Source organism: Pecten maximus, chromosome 1 (genome assembly GCF_902652985.1).
Source record: "Pecten maximus chromosome 1, xPecMax1.1, whole genome shotgun sequence".
In the NCBI taxonomy this organism is placed as follows: Eukaryota; Metazoa; Mollusca; class Bivalvia; order Pectinida; family Pectinidae; genus Pecten; species Pecten maximus.
In genome coordinates this window covers 43,284,716-43,301,179 of record NC_047015.1, presented here as the reverse complement: position 1 = coordinate 43,301,179, position 16,464 = coordinate 43,284,716, and the positions used below count along the sequence as shown (strand labels likewise).

Here is a 16,464-nt window from a genome sequence, read left to right as displayed (position 1 = left end):
GGGGATGAATAGTAATCAGTATTGTAGGAAATTCAAATATATTATAATAGTATGTTATAATAGTATGTTATAATAGTATGTTATAATAGTATATTATAATAGTATGTTATAATAGTATGTTATAATAGTATGTTATAATACAATAGTATGTTATAATAGTATGCAAGAAGTATTATTTTCTTAAGATCAAAGATTATCATTTTATCTTCAGCATAGGAATTTCTCTGCTTTACCACCCGTCCAAATGTATGATCCCGCTCATTTAAACCTCATTACACACAGTATGTTTTATGTACATGTAGACCGTGAACAAATCCTAAAACAATCAAACAGTACGACTACATAACAGGGGGAGATAACTATAAACTTGTACAAGGTTACAATTAATGACCAACACAGACATTCTTGTTAAACATCAGTAGAGAGGTGTGATTTCCTTTAATCTCTGTGTAGCTGCCTCCTTACAGGGAACAACTGCCACATCACAGGTATGTTTTACTGTATACAACAATATAGGAGTGCTTACAAACATCACAGTCAATACGATCAGGATGCTTAAAACAGGAAAACCTGTCAGAATATTAAAACTCTCACAAACAGAATCAGATGGATCGTGTTCTTCTGTTCTCTTTATGGCACAAGTGCACTGATTTTGTATATTGATGACACTTTGAAAGTAGAATTTGCTAATATTGCTATTTTTGTGGAAGATGTTTTCACACTGAGGTGTAAATAGTTGCCTTTGAAATGTGCAACCAATCTAAATCACTTGCTCAAGAGTATTTTGGATAAGAATTAAACAATTCCTTGGCGTGTTTCCATGATCAACAAGTGCCACAGCCCAGATGTGAGGTGTTTCTTTCGGTGCCAATTTTCTGTAAAGACACCCTTATCCGGCACCGACTTTGGTTATCCTTTGGTTGCCTAGTAACAGTAGCGCCACATGTGACACCATGCCTTATACAATTCTCTGGGGAAGCTGTCTTTGACTGTTAGTTTGTTCAACAAGTTGGCAGTTCCGTCATCAGAAAGGAAATTGTCACGTCTTGGCAGAAAATTGGATTAGACGAGTTAGTTTTCTTGCCTTTGTGGCTTTTAATTTCAGGGAATCCTGACATACTGGTATCTATGGTAAAAATATGGTGATGAAACTTATCACTTTGTTAAAGTTTGGGGTGTTAAACTGTTGACAATGAAGGAACAATATGTAACAACTGTGTCAAACCATTTATACAGGCACATTTTTGTCACCTTTCATGAAGCAGGGTTTGAAGTACATTGTACAACTAAAGTACTTGTCAATGTCTACAACACTTCAGTTTCTATAATTCTGTGAGGTCAGACAGGGGGGTACATTACTCATGAACATAGACATGTAGGACATGGTAGTCATGGATACAGATGTTTATGACATGGTAGTCATGGACACAGATGTGTAGGACATGGTAGTCATGGATACAGATGTGTAGGACATGGTAGTCATGGACACAGATGTGTAGGACATGGTAGTCATGGACACAGATGTGTTTGACATGGTAGTCATGGACACAGATGTGTTTGACATGGTAGTCATGGACACAGATGTGTAGGACATGGTAGTCATGGACACAGATGTGTAGGACATGGTAGTCATGGACACAGATGTGTAGGACATGGTAGTCATGGATACAGATGTGTAGGACATGGTAGTCATGGACACAGATGTGTAGGACATGGTAGTCATGGACACAGATATGGTAGTCATGGACATGTAGGACATGGTAGTCATGGACACAGATGTGTAGGACATGGTAGTCATGGACATGTAGGACATGGTAGTCATGGACATGTAGGACATGGTAGTCATGGACACAGATGTGTAGGACATGGTAGTCATGGACACAGATGTGTAGGACATGGTAGTCATGGACATGTAGGACATGGTAGTCATGGACATGTAGGACATGGTAGTCATGGACATGTAGGACATGGTAGTCATGGACACAGATGTGTAGGACATGGTAGTCATGGATACAGACATGTAGGACATGGTAGTCATGGACACAGATGTGTAGGACATGGTAGTCATGGACACAGATGTGTAGGACATGGTAGTCATGGACACAGACATGTAGGACATGGTAGTCATGGACACAGATGTGTAGGACATGGTAGTCATGAATACAGACATTGTAGTCATGGACACAGATGTGTTTGACATGGTAGTCATGGACACAGATGTGTAGGACATGGTAGTCATGGACACAGATGTGTAGGACATGGTAGTCATGGACACAGATGTGTAGGACATGGTAGTCATAGACATGTAGGACATGGTAGTCATGGACACAGATGTGTAGGACATGGTAGTCATGGACACAGATGTGTAGGACATGGTAGTCATGGACACAGATGTGTAGGACATGGTAGTCATGGACACAGATGTGTAGGACATGGTAGTCATAGACATGTAGGACATGGTAGTCATGGACACAGATGTGTAGGACATGGTAGTCATGGACACAGATGTGTAGGACATGGTAGTCATGGACATAGATGTGTACGACATGGTAGTCATGGACACAGATGTGTAGGGCATGGTAGTCATGGACACAGATGTGTAGGGCATGGTAGTCATGGATACAGATGTGTAGGACATGGTAGTCATGGACACAGATGTGTAGGACATGGTAGTCATGGATACAGATGTGTAGGACATGGTAGTCATGGACACAGATGTATAGGACATGGTAGTCATGGACACAGATGTGTAGGACATGGCAGTCATGGACATGTAGGACATGGTAGTCATGGACACAGATGTGTAGGACATGGTAGTCATGGACATGTAGGACATGTTAGTCATGGACACAGATGTGTAGGACATGGTAGTCATGGATACAGATGTGTAGGACATGGTAGTCATGGACATGTAGGACATGGTAATCATGGACATGTAGGACATGGTAGTCATGGACACAGATATGTAGGACATGGTAGTCATGGACACAGATGTGTAGGACATGGTAGTCATGGACATGTAGGACATGGTAGTCATGGACACAGATATGTAGGACATGGTAATCATGGACATGTAGGACATGGTAGTCATGGACACAGATGTGTAGGACATGGTAGTCATGGACACAGATGTGTAGGACATGGTAGTCATGGACATGTAGGACATGGTAGTCATGGACACAGATGTGTAGGACATGGTAGTCATTGATACAGATGTGTAGGACATGGTAGTCATGGACACAGATGTGTAGGACATGGTAGTCATGGACACAGATGTGTAGGACATGGTAGTCATGGACACAGATGTGTTTGACATGGTAGTCATGGACACAGATGTGTAGGACATGGTAGTCATGGACACAGATGTGTAGGACATGGTAGTCATGGACACAGATGTGTAGGACATGGTAGTCATGGACACAGATGTGTAGGACATGGTAGTCATGGACACAGATGTGTAGGACATGGTAGTCATGGACATGTAGGACATGGTAGTCATGGACATGTAGGACATGGTAGTCATGGACACAGATGTGTAGGGTATGATTGTCATGGACACATCAAGGTAAGAAAGGTCACAGTTGACCATTCTTTATTTTTTTCTAGCAATAGGCAGTGTCATGTACCTGGTAATCGGTTACCTAACTAAAACATCTAGTTTATATTGACGCCATAACATCATGAAATTCTACACTTGATTAGATTTTGGTGGTCATCATGCAGTCAAGGTTAAATGTCAAAAGCCACACTTGACCAATTTCAAAATTAAAGTGTTATACAATTGTATTATGATATTTCATGAACCCCTGGACAAATTTATCTTACTGGTGAAGGATATATATCTATGTGATCCTCACTTACTTTGCTTTTATTCTTTAACTGATCCTAGCACGGAGTGTTTATTGCGTTAAAGGCTAATCCAACAGTAAGAGAGAGCCCTACAGGTGCTGTGCGTTTGGTCATATAGCCATGTTATTGTCTACATAGGCCAGTATATATCACTCGGCAACACTTACCCACTGGAAAAATCATCATTTATGAGTGAGAGTAGTGGAGCTACAGAAATCTTTAGACCCCTATCATCGTAAATTGAACACTGCCGTACATATAACGGGATATTTTTGTACACAACCAAGAGACATTACTGTTTAATTGCAAGCCATTACCCATCTGACCGACCTTTTTTGAAATATTTATATTGTGTAGCAGGTGTTAAGCAACAGAAACATTTTTTTTTTCATATGAAAATTATTTTCATTCTACAGTATAAGTTTCTAAAGAGGAACAGACTCGGGAACAGATAGACATTTCTGCCTATTACAAAGTACCCTAAAGTCCCAAATTTGACTCAACCTTTTATAATTCAAAACTGTATAACAAATCTCGGATAAAGCGTAGCATGTTAATTCTCTGGTATACTATTCTGTATTTTACTAGTATAAATGTACAATATAGTTCATTTCCCATCTGATTGTTTTTAATTCAAACGTAATGGACTTTTATGAAATGTTTTCATGTTCATACAGTACATGTATATATGAATGCCATAGCATCGTTAAAGATTTAATATCAAGATCTGTTAAAGTTGAGATTCTTTTGTAGCAATTTGGTTCATTGGATGTTGAGTTTATTCATTCTTTCAAAAACCTCTTTTTTATGTGGCCTCAGTTTGATGACAATAATATTGTTATACACATACATAGTAATAAGGTATATATATATACAGTAATAATGACATATATATTCTCAAATGCCACATATATAAGTATATTGTACGGATACCCAATAGTTGGGCTGTCGATAGCACAGTGGTAACATACTTTCACTTAGTTGGCCGGGGTTTGATTCCCCGAATGGACATGACACAGTAGAGGGTCCCCTGACTGCAAAGTATTCGAGTTTCTCTAGTTTCTCCAGTTTCCCTAGTTTCTCCAGTTTCCTCTAACACTGAGATCTGTTGCACACTTCCAGCCAAGCATTACATGTACATGTATTACAGTTTTTAGATAGTTGCTCCTCCTGCTGAACACTCAGCATTTCGGGGAGTGGGACGACTCACTTATGGGAGTGGGATGACTCATTTCGGGGAGTGGGACGACTCATTTCGGGGAGTGGGACGACTCACTTAGGGGAGTGGGACGACTCATTTCGGGGAGTGGGACGACTCATTTCGGGGAGTGGGACGACTCATTTCGGGGAGTGGAATGACTCACTTAGGGGAGTGGGACGACTCATTTCGGGGAGTAAGTGGGAAGTCTTGCTGGGTGTCTTCAGCAATATCTTCTTTGAGGTAGCACCATCAAGTCAGCATCAGTTCCATGCTATCATAAGGAGATGAACACACATATACTGCAGCCTCCCAAAGCACACACCATACACCACACACCATACACCACACACCATACACCATACACCACACACCACACACCATACACCATACACCACCCACCACACCATACACCACACACCATACACCATACACCATACACCACACACCATACACCACACACCACACACCACACACCATACACCACACACCACACACCATACACACCACACACCACACAACACACACCACACACCATACACCACACACCACACACCATACACCACACATCACACATCACACACCATACACCACACCACACACCACACACCACACACCACACACCCCACACCACCAACACACACCACCCACACCCCACACCACATCACCATACACCATACAACAACCAATCACACCATAAACCGCACCACCACACAAGCCTCACAACCACCAACCACCAGCACACACACCCATACACCACTACACCATACCAGACCACCACCCTAGCCCACCACACACCACACCTCACACCCACCACCATACACCACACACTAACATCCACCACCCAACCACCCACACCATAACCACAGCCCACCATCCCTCACCCATCGACCATACGACCACCAGCCACCACACCCCCAACCCACCACCTTCCCAGACCCATACGCACCCCCGGCATACACCATCATCGCACTGCGGGGCCAGCACCACCAGTCACCACACCACCAACAACCCACCGACCACCACCCACACCACCATACCCAACACTCACCCAACCACACACCACCATCACCCCCACACCATCCCCACCACACCAACACACCCACACCATACCCACCACCACACACCAACACCACACCCACCAACCCACACATACATCCCACCACCCACACCACCCACACACCCCATCCACCACCACCCACCCCCACCACCATACACCCCAACACCACCACCCACCACACACCACCACCACACACCCACGCCGCCCAACACACACACCCACACACCCACCACATCACCACACGACCAACCACCACCCACCCACCACACCATACCACAATCACCCAACACCAACCCCCACACCCAGACAGCACCCCCACCACCACCCCCACCCCAAACCCACCAACACCACCTACCCCCATACACCACACCCACCCACCACCCCACCCTCCACGACACCACCATACACACCACACACACACCCACCACTACCCACACACCCCCCCACACCCCACCAACACCCCCCCCCACCAACCCCTCACCATACATCCACCAACACACCACACACCCCACCCCACACCACCACACACCACACACCACACCCACACACCCCGCACCATACATCACACACCACACACCATACACCACACACCATACACCACACACCATACACCATACACCACACACCATACACCATACACCACACACCACACACCATACACCACACACCATACACCACACACCATACACCACACACCACACACCACACACCACACACCATACACCATACACCACACACCACACCATACACCACACACCACACACCATACACCATACACCACACACCATACACCACACACCATACACCATACACTATATTTGACTACTTGTATGTACTGTACAGCAAAAATTCAAATTGCCAAAAGTAAATTACAGTTTGGGAAGAAAATTGCAAAAATGTGACCCACAAAAAATACTTATGTTAGAGGTTAGCAGGACTCCTTTTGCTATACCCCCATGGTCAGTGTCGGCGACGCCATCGTCCATATACAGCATGGTTAATATTTTTTTTATAAAACAGTGTTGTGTCAATGCTAATGAGGATAAAGCTTAAGTATTTGACAAAGCCTTTCAATTGGTCCTTAATTGTGACCTTTGACCTACTTTTAGAAAATACTAACTTTAGCCGCAGTATGTTAACTGTACTTTCATATTTGACATGTGTGTTTTTTGTGACCTCTCCACTGGTACTACATTTGCAGACCTCTTGACCTTGACGGTGACATTTGACCTACTTTTAAAAATCTAATTCTGGTAACTCTTGTAATGCCAAGGCATTGTTTCTTCCATTTACCCTTTTCACAGAAAATAGCAAAAAAAACTTCAGAAATCAGATAATGCAATTATTATCGAAATGTCCTGGGATTCTATAAAAAAATTCTGAGGAGTAATTATCCCCCTCAAAAACGTATCACCGTAAGATTTTTATTGCTGTTTAACCATAAAATCTAAGTTGAGTTGGTTTTATTGTAGGTTCCCTAAGGATTAATTAATGGAATGGTTGTTAAATAGTGTTTGACTTCTGAAGCTACAAGTAACTTGTGATATCTGCCATCCAAGAAGTCTATCACTGAAGCCAGGCTCTGTGAGGGCATATTATATGCCTTTCCTTCTCCAATGGCAAACATAAATCGGAGAAGCTGCTTCGTAAATTTCTACCTCAGAGGACGATTCTCACATTTTACTCTCTACTGTTTCTCCTAAATCTGCGGTGAAGCAGCACTGAAATTTCAACTGTGGGTGTCCTCGGGGCGTGCTCAATTGTGTATAGGAATCGGAGACATTTGTTACTCCCCCAAAGCATATCTGCTCCAAGATTATTTACTCAGTTTTCCTGGATTATTTGTGTTTTCTCCATCACAGTGCATAACACATGACACAAGTTGGTTCTGGGAAGATTTCTTTTAATTCATGAGTTCAACCGTAATGCAATACTCTGGTGTCCTGTTTACACAAAATCAAAACCTCTTATGTTACAAAATACAGTTGACTATCAATTCAATTACTGTAATTTTCCAGCAATAAGCCCTAGCTTTATGCTAAGCCCTTTCTGTCTAATGCTAACAATTGCTATTTCATTTTCTTGTTACTTCGAGTCAAAGTTTGTACATGTGCCTAGTTTGACTTATTACAGGATAAGTATGGTACACATCACACACATTGCCTGTATGTACCATATTTACATGTGCATCATTCAATTCCTTATTGATAAATTATTTTTAATATCAAACTCAATTCATTATGCTGTTTTTTTACTGATCTCAATTCATTATTCTGATTCTTAATTAACTAAATTCATGATTTTAATTGAACTAATTTCATTTGGTGATTCTTACAGAACTAAAATCATTATGCTGATTCTTAATGAACCAAATTCATGATTTTAATTGAACTTTTTTCATTTGGTGATTCATTCTTACAGAACTAAAATCATTATTCTGATTCTTAATGTACCAAATTTATTACTCTGATTCTAAATGAACCAAATTCATGATTTTAATTGAACCAATTTCATTTGGTGATTCTTACAGAACTAAAATCATTATGCTGATTCTTAATGAACCAAATTCATGATTTTAATTGAACTTTTTTCATTTGGTGATTCATTCTTACTGAACTAAAATCATTATGCTGATTCTTAATTAACTAAATTCATTATTCTGATTCTTAATGAACCAAATTCATGATTTTAATTGAACTAATTACATTTTGCTTATTCTTAGTGAACCAAATCTACTTTAACACAATATAAATTATGTACTATATGACATTGTAACAAAAATAAAGATATTTCAAATCCCTTCTTTTCCATCCTGTTAAATATACCAGAACAAAAATCGTTATGACACATACAGTTACGCCCTTAACCTAAGTCTAGGGATGGTTAAGCTGTCCTAATAAGAACTGGCCAGTCAATATACTTTGACAGACAACAAAAGCAAAATGGGATATTTTTTTACATCAAAGTTGACATTTCAAACATATCTCTCAACAAATCATCATAAATGAAGTCTGGTTTATGATATTTAAAATACAAATAAAACTCAACTTAAGATGATAGACACAGATTTGTTGTTATTCTATAAGGCCAGGTGTGCAGATTCTGGTTGTTGGTGAGGCCAGGTGTGGGGATTCTGGTTGTTGATGAGGCCAGGTGTGGGGATTCTGGTTGTTGGTGAGGCCAGGTGTGGGGATTCTGGTTGTTGGTGAGGCCAGGTGTGGGGATTCTGGTTGTTGATGAGGCCAGGTGTGGGGATTCTGGTTGTTGGTGAGGCCAGGTGTGGGGATTCTGGTTGTTGGTGAGGCCAGGTGTGGGGATTCTGGTTGTTGGTGAGGCCAGGTGTGGGGATTCTGGTTGTTGGTGAGGCCAGGTGTGGGGATTCTGGTTGTTGATGAGGCCAGGTGTGGTGATTCTGGTTGTTGGTGAGGCCAGGTGTGGTGATTCTGGTTGTTGGTGAGGCCAGGTGTGGGGATTCTGGTTGTTGGTGAGGCCAGGTATGGGGATTCTGGTTGTTGATGAATCCAGGTGTGGTGATTCTGGTTGTTGGTGAGGCCAGGTGTGGGGATTCTGGTTGTTGATGAGGCCAGGTATGGGGATTCTGGTTGTTGGTGAGGCCAGGTGTGGGGATTCTGGTTGTTGGTGAGGCCAGGTGTGGGGATTTCGGTTGTTGGTGAGGCCAGGTGTGGGGATTCTGGTTGTTGGTGAGGCCAGGTATGGGGATTCTGGTTGTTGGTGAGGCCAGGTGTGGGGATTCTGGTTGTTGGTGAGGCCAGGTGTGGGGATTCTGGTTGTTGGTGAGGCCAGGTGTGGGGATTCTGGTTGTTGATGAGGCCAGGTATAGGGATTCTGGTTGTTGGTGAGGCCAGGTATAGGGATTCTGGTTGTTGATGAGGCCAGGTAAAGGGATTCTGGTTGTTGATGAGGCCAGGTATAGGGATTCTGGTTGTTGGTGAGGTCAGGTGTGGGGATTCTGGTTGTTGATGAGGCCAGGTGTGGGGATTCTGGTTGTTGGTGAGGCCAGGTGTGGGGATTCTGGTTGTTGGTGAGGCCAGGTGTGGGGATTCTGGTTGTTGGTGAGGCCAGGTGTGGGGATTCTGGTTGTTGATGAGGCCAGGTGTGTGGATTCTGGTTGTTGATGAGGCCAGGTGTGTGGATTCTGGTTGTTGATGAGGCCAGGTGTGGGGATTCTGGTTGTTGATGAGGCCAGGTGTGGGGATTCTGGTTGTTGATGAGGCCAGGTGTGGGGATTCTGGTTGTTGATGAGGCCAGGTGTGGGGATTCTGGTTGTTGATGAGGCCAGGTGTGGGGATTCTGGTTGTTGATGAGGCCAGGTGTGGGGATTTCGGTTGTTGATGAGGCCAGGTGTGGGGATTCTGGTTGTTGATGAGGCCAGGTGTGGGGATTCTGGTTGTTGATGAGGCCAGGTGTGGGGATTTCGGTTGTTGATGAGGCCAGGTGTGGGGATTCTGGTTGTTGATGAGGCCAGGTGTGGGGATTCTGGTTGTTGATGAGGCCAGGTGTGGGGATTTCGGTTGTTGATGAGGCCAGGTGTAGGGATTCTGGTTGTTGATGAGGCCAGGTGTGGGGATTCTGGTTGTTGATGAGGCCAGGTGTGGGGATTCTGGTTGTTGGTGAGGCCAGGTATAGGGATTCTGGTTGTTGATGAATCCAGGTGTGGGGATTCTGGTTGTTGGTGAGGCCAGGTGTGGGGATTCTGGTTGTTGGTGAGGCCAGACATGGTTATTCAGGTGAGCTGTGTGACCATCCTATTGAAGACAACAAACCACAGCTAACAATATCCACATCACTAATGGCCGTGTCTCATGTCAGTTCCTATTATAGTATTAATTACAGGCTGACTTAGGACCTGGTCATGTGTAACCTTCTTTGAAGACAAGACAATTGTCTTCTGATGACAGACAGTGCACTCCTAGGGGATCTGTTGTTTTATATTATCTGATGTTTATTGGCCCAGCTCACATTTTTTAACGATGATAAATCTTTTGTCAGACAAATTAATCATCCTGAGTTCTAGATCATTTGAACCCCAAGGCCTGTTTAATGTAAAATTGATGTCATTTCAGTAAATACATTATTTAAGCAATGAACTGCCAACTTGACAAGGGCGATTTCTTTGAAGTGTGTTAACACTTTAAAAATCGTGTTGCTTTTTGCAGTCAAGTTGGCGTTCATTTTGGCCATGTATTTACTACCATACTGATCATATAGCAGTTCACTTCTAACTTCTAGACATCTTTCGAAATGATATCTTGAAATTCACATTTAAGTTCAAAAATGTGTATAAAGGTGATGTTTCCTTTGTAATCAGTGAAGATAGAGATTGATTTTGCCTGATATCATCAAAAGAAAAAATAATCTTACATTAGATATTCTGTGTGCTGTCATTACTATCAAAAATGTGTTTTTATCACATAACTGGTCCATTCTAACATGTAACTTGGCTAAGTCATCAATATTGTAAGCATTGTGTGTAATAACACTGTTGTGATGTCATAGATAATTTATAAATAATTTTTGACATCACAATAAATATATGATGTCCCACAATTGTCTCAGAATATTATCGTCCGTTTGAAATTTGCCTATCTTGTATAAATTTCACATTATATTCTCATAAAAATGAGTTATGTGATGAATAGAATCTTACACACGTGACTATGAAATATAGAATTTATTTATCAAACTAATTTTATATATATATGCCACTTGCCTAATCATATCATGAACTTTAATTCCATATTACACAGATACTCATATAATATCTTCAATTTCTTATTGTTGTTTACAAGATGTAATGTTCACCAGAGTTTAAGAGGTTAATCAGAGTCCTATAATAGAGGTCTCAGGATTAATAAAGTAAAATAAAAAATAGTACGGGGTTGCTACCTATATAATACAGTATTATGTTGACACAATGCACAAGTTCCTAACATTACTGTAAGTTTGGTGGTGTAAGGGAGACAACCTGTACAATGACTGTATTTTTATAGGGCTATTTGGAACAAGGTCTGCTGGTGGCGACAGCAGCTCCCGACTCTGTACAGGACTTTCTGCACGTGGAGAATCTCGCCCAGGGACATCTACTGGCAGGGGAGGGGCTGACTGAAGCACGAGGATATGTTGCTGTAAGTCTAATAACTACAAATTGCGATAATGATAAATATTAAATGTATTTTTGGCATATATTAATTCAGTTCATGGATTGTCTCCCTTTAACGAATATGAATTTTCATGCCAACAAATTCACAAAAAAATATTGATTTAAAGTAGTATTTCTGTATATTTTCCATTTTCTTTTATATTTAATAATTTTAAGTTTACCTTATTTTAGTTGTATGATATGATATAGTTCTTAATTACCATCACAATTTTGTGGAAAAGAAACATTTGAAATCTTTATCAATTACGCACCAGGAAAACATTCTCGATTTTGTCTTATATATCAGGAAGACTTATGTATAATCGTTACTCTGGTTTCTCTTCAAACCACGCATAAATCTTTCGCCTTTTACTAAAGATTTCCGTGGAGAGGAACATTCAATGAGTCTATAGACTATTTTTTTAACCCTGTGTTGAACAGGGTAACAAAACCAAATAAAAGTAGAAATTTTTACATTGGCAGTGACCAATTCCTTCTTCGTAACTCACTTCAGGTTGAATGATAATTTGAAGAAGAAAACTACGGGATATCTATAAGCACATATATGTATATACTCTACATATGTAACTAAGCCAGAACCTAGCAAAGTAAACTCATCAATCTACAATTATCAGTAACACATTCTTCCATCTGTTACAGGCAGGACAAGCCTACTTCCTGTCAGATAATTGTCCAGTCAACACACTCCAATTCTACAAACCACTGGTAAGTTATCTCCAATCTTATCTTCAAATCTCTGGTAATCAAGTTAATATCTACAAACTGCCCATTTGTATATAATAATTAACTTACCCAGGGTTTGCCGTTCTATTTCATGATAATGTGTCACTTCAGAACAGACTCAATGGTGTACAAGTCCAGTGCTTTACATTTATTCAACAAATGTAAACAGACGAGAGAGTTAAATCTCACTAGCGGAACAGACGAGAGAGTTAAATCTCACTAGCGGATCCAGGAGGGGGGAGGTGTCCTGGGGGTAAGGACCCCCCCCCCTTTTTCACCCCATGTTTATATTTCTTGGTTGTTTTTTTTTAATTAATCCCTGCAAGGGGGAAATAAAGAATGATGATAACTTACCTGGTCCGAGTTTCATCATTATTCCATAAATTGAGAAAATTCTTTAACTTACGATTACCCATAGGACAGTTTCCTTAATTCAGATTTTTTCCTCTTTAAATCCATTAATTCTTTTCTATTGAAGAATTTCTTTAAGTTAAGGAATGTTGAAGCCAGAGCTTTTGATGATGAAAGCTTACCCGGGAAAGTCAAGCTATTGTCTTGGTGAGCTGTCATATAGATAAAAACATTGGTAATAGTGGAAGGGTTGGTGAAAGAGAAAATATAATTTCTCATTATTTATTTTATCCCTTGAATTTTTAAGACTCTAGTTGACAGTCATCACTTTATTGATACTATATAATTTGTATCATACTGAGTTACACGCTAAATGTTTTCTTGTTTACAGATCGAAGGTCTGGGCTACAGCATGCCTAAGTTGGTGATTCCGGTTCAAATGCTGTATTTCTTTGGTTAGTTAACATATTGATTAAAAAGAAAATCACAGTGGTGAAAGGAATCTCAACATCTTTAATTGTTTTAAATATCACGAGGAAAGGCAAACTAATCAGACTAAACCAAAATTTAAAAAAAAAAGGTGAACCTGTTTTAAAAACATTCAATTTCTGTTATATTGTTTGAATTATCATTTACTGATTGTTTAAAGTATAGCTTTATAATTTAGTATCTCCATGTGCTGGAAAATAAGAATAAGTCATATAAGACCAGCTGATGTCAAGTTCGATACTCCCCTATATATATATATTATTTTTTTTTAGTATTTGTAAGTTTCTCTATTACTTGCGGTAAACCTCCTGTCAATTCGAATCAATGGGTATAAGTTTCAATACATGTACAACATCAATTGTGTAGCTAGTGGTAGGATGATCCCTGATTATGCATTGTTGACCTTATTTTGAATTTCTGTAAGAATGTGATCAATTTTACCATGTTAAATGTTCTCAATTAATTTATGTATAAGCTCTTTGTTGATAATTATTGACTGATGGATAATTATGATAGTTTAATTTAAAGTGAGTGGTAATATACCAATTTATCAGATATTTTTTATTGACTTTCTTCTTTTCAGCATTTATAACAGAATGGGTCCACTTCGTTATAGCCAGGGTACATAACTTCCAGCCGATGCTGACCAGAACAGAGGTAAAGTTGTCACTTGTGTGAGAATATTCCAGTGGGAGTTATCCCCCTTATGCTGATGAATTGTGGTCTAATGCACTTGAAGGTCCAAACAAGTTTATAATATGGTCAGAAAACCTTAAAGCACAGTTGGAGTTTAGTGTGATACTTCAAATGAAAATGCAGTGTCCTGCTGTTTGTCTTCAGCAGTATGCTTCAGTGAGGTAGCACTATACATCAATTTCTTGCCATTACAAGTAGACAAAAACAAATACACCGCAGCCTGCCAAAAACACACACATAAACAACACGCTAGACCAGCCACCAGCCCCTAAGTTTTTATTTAACTATTAAGGATTGCTGAGCTAGATTCTAATACTAGATTATCTCCCCCTAGTTTAAAACTTAGAATCAGACATATCGGGCTCCTAGAGATCAAAATCATAAAGCACAATTTTATTTATGATTTTAATATTCTAGAGACGGGTCCAGTCCAACTACATGATCTCGCTTGTAGAAGAAGCTGTTGATAGGACATTAAACAATGCAAAACCTCACAAAGCCCAAACCATTGTAAATATGACATATCTATTAAAACATGTACGTTAATTGTTTACATTGTCATTGTTTGTCATTTGTAGGTATACAAGTCATGCGTCACGCATTACTACAGTGTAGCTAAGGCTCGCAAGGATCTGGGATATAATCCAGGAAAGAAAAATGACATTATGGAAGTTTTAGAATTTTACAAAAAGGAAGGACGAATGAAGAAAACGAGAAAGCAGTCTGCTTTTATGTATTATATAGTGAACGTCATCATAGCATTGGTGTTTGCTTCAATTGTCATGTCCTTTCTGCCCGGTGTAAAGTGATCATTAATTCACACCTGCGGAATTAATTGTTTCTTTAAAATTTAGAAAGAGCGGAAATAGTCAACAGGTTGTAACATGTCATAAATGATGCTATTAAATCTAAGATATATCCTCACAAAAGCATCGCCAATTTTACTTAATATAACTATAGAATGTGATGGGGAAAAAATGTACGAGACTTTCTTTTACTGTGAATATTACGCGTAAAAAAACACACTTTTAGTATGTTGATAATCAGAAGGTAATTATTGTTGGTATAAAATATGCTAATAATGAAAACAATTGTCAATATCTTTTAAACACAAATTTTATGAGAATGAAAAAAAAATTAGGTAAATTTTGATTAATGTATTCAACTTGGGAGTCGTTTCCCTGAAAATGGAAATATATTTTTCACATGTATATCATAGCTCCTAGACTTAAACAATCAAAAGTATTTAATGATATCTTTATGTATAAACGCTCTTTAGTTTTTTCTTTTGTACACATCACTATGGGTGCTAGTGAGTTTAACTCGCCATGATTTCCACCAATAGTTTTTGATGATGGGAACATCAGTTTTAGACTGTTCTAGTTCTCCTCCACATTTATCTGATAATTTTCTTTTTGATGACAAATTTATTCAACATCTGTATAAATTGTATATATAGAGGATATTGAATGGTTTCCCATTTAATATAATATATATTTCACTCGTATGACAGAATATCGATATTTTCACGAGTGCGAAGCATATTTATCGGGAACCAATTAATTTTCTTTTTATTGCATTTCATAAACTTAAAAACAAAATAGGTGCCTAAAAAACATCAAAAAATTAATAGTGTCAAAAAGTGCGGGAATCAGTAATGACGTCATCTATTTGTGACGTTACTCCATGTCAACTTGACGACGCCATTTTGAAAGGACTAATCAACACAATTTAAGCGCTTTCTGCTGTTATAGGAGAATCTGTGCATGACTAGCTAACGTCAAGTGAGTATTTTGTCAAAAACTAGTCTGAAAATTTAAGAAATACAGCAAAATAACCAATTAACTATCTGCGGTTCGATTGGAAAAACCAGCAAGTTTCAACGAGGTGAATATAAAGGTACGCTTTCATTGGTCC

General features: G+C 39.8%; 1 protein-coding gene and 1 non-coding gene across 2 annotated transcripts in view; both read left to right on the top strand.

Annotated features, from left to right (window-relative positions):
• LOC117334438 (short-chain dehydrogenase/reductase family 42E member 1-like) overlaps window positions 1-16,049 on the top strand; it is a 184,459-nt gene extending 168,410 nt beyond the window's left edge. Inside the window, exons 7-11 of the mRNA XM_033894072.1 lie at window positions 12,119-12,253; window positions 12,928-12,993; window positions 13,754-13,817; window positions 14,435-14,508; window positions 15,126-16,049. Of these exons, the coding sequence (XP_033749963.1) occupies window positions 12,119-12,253; window positions 12,928-12,993; window positions 13,754-13,817; window positions 14,435-14,508; window positions 15,126-15,356 (570 nt within the window). The 3' untranslated portion in view covers window positions 15,357-16,049. The remainder of the gene's footprint in view (window positions 1-12,118; window positions 12,254-12,927; window positions 12,994-13,753; window positions 13,818-14,434; window positions 14,509-15,125) is intronic.
• On the top strand, window positions 12,594-12,711 carry LOC117340164. Its single transcript, XR_004535379.1, has one exon. It is a non-coding gene; the product is annotated as a U5 spliceosomal RNA (small nuclear RNA).
• Window positions 16,050-16,464: the final 415 nt, after the last annotated feature.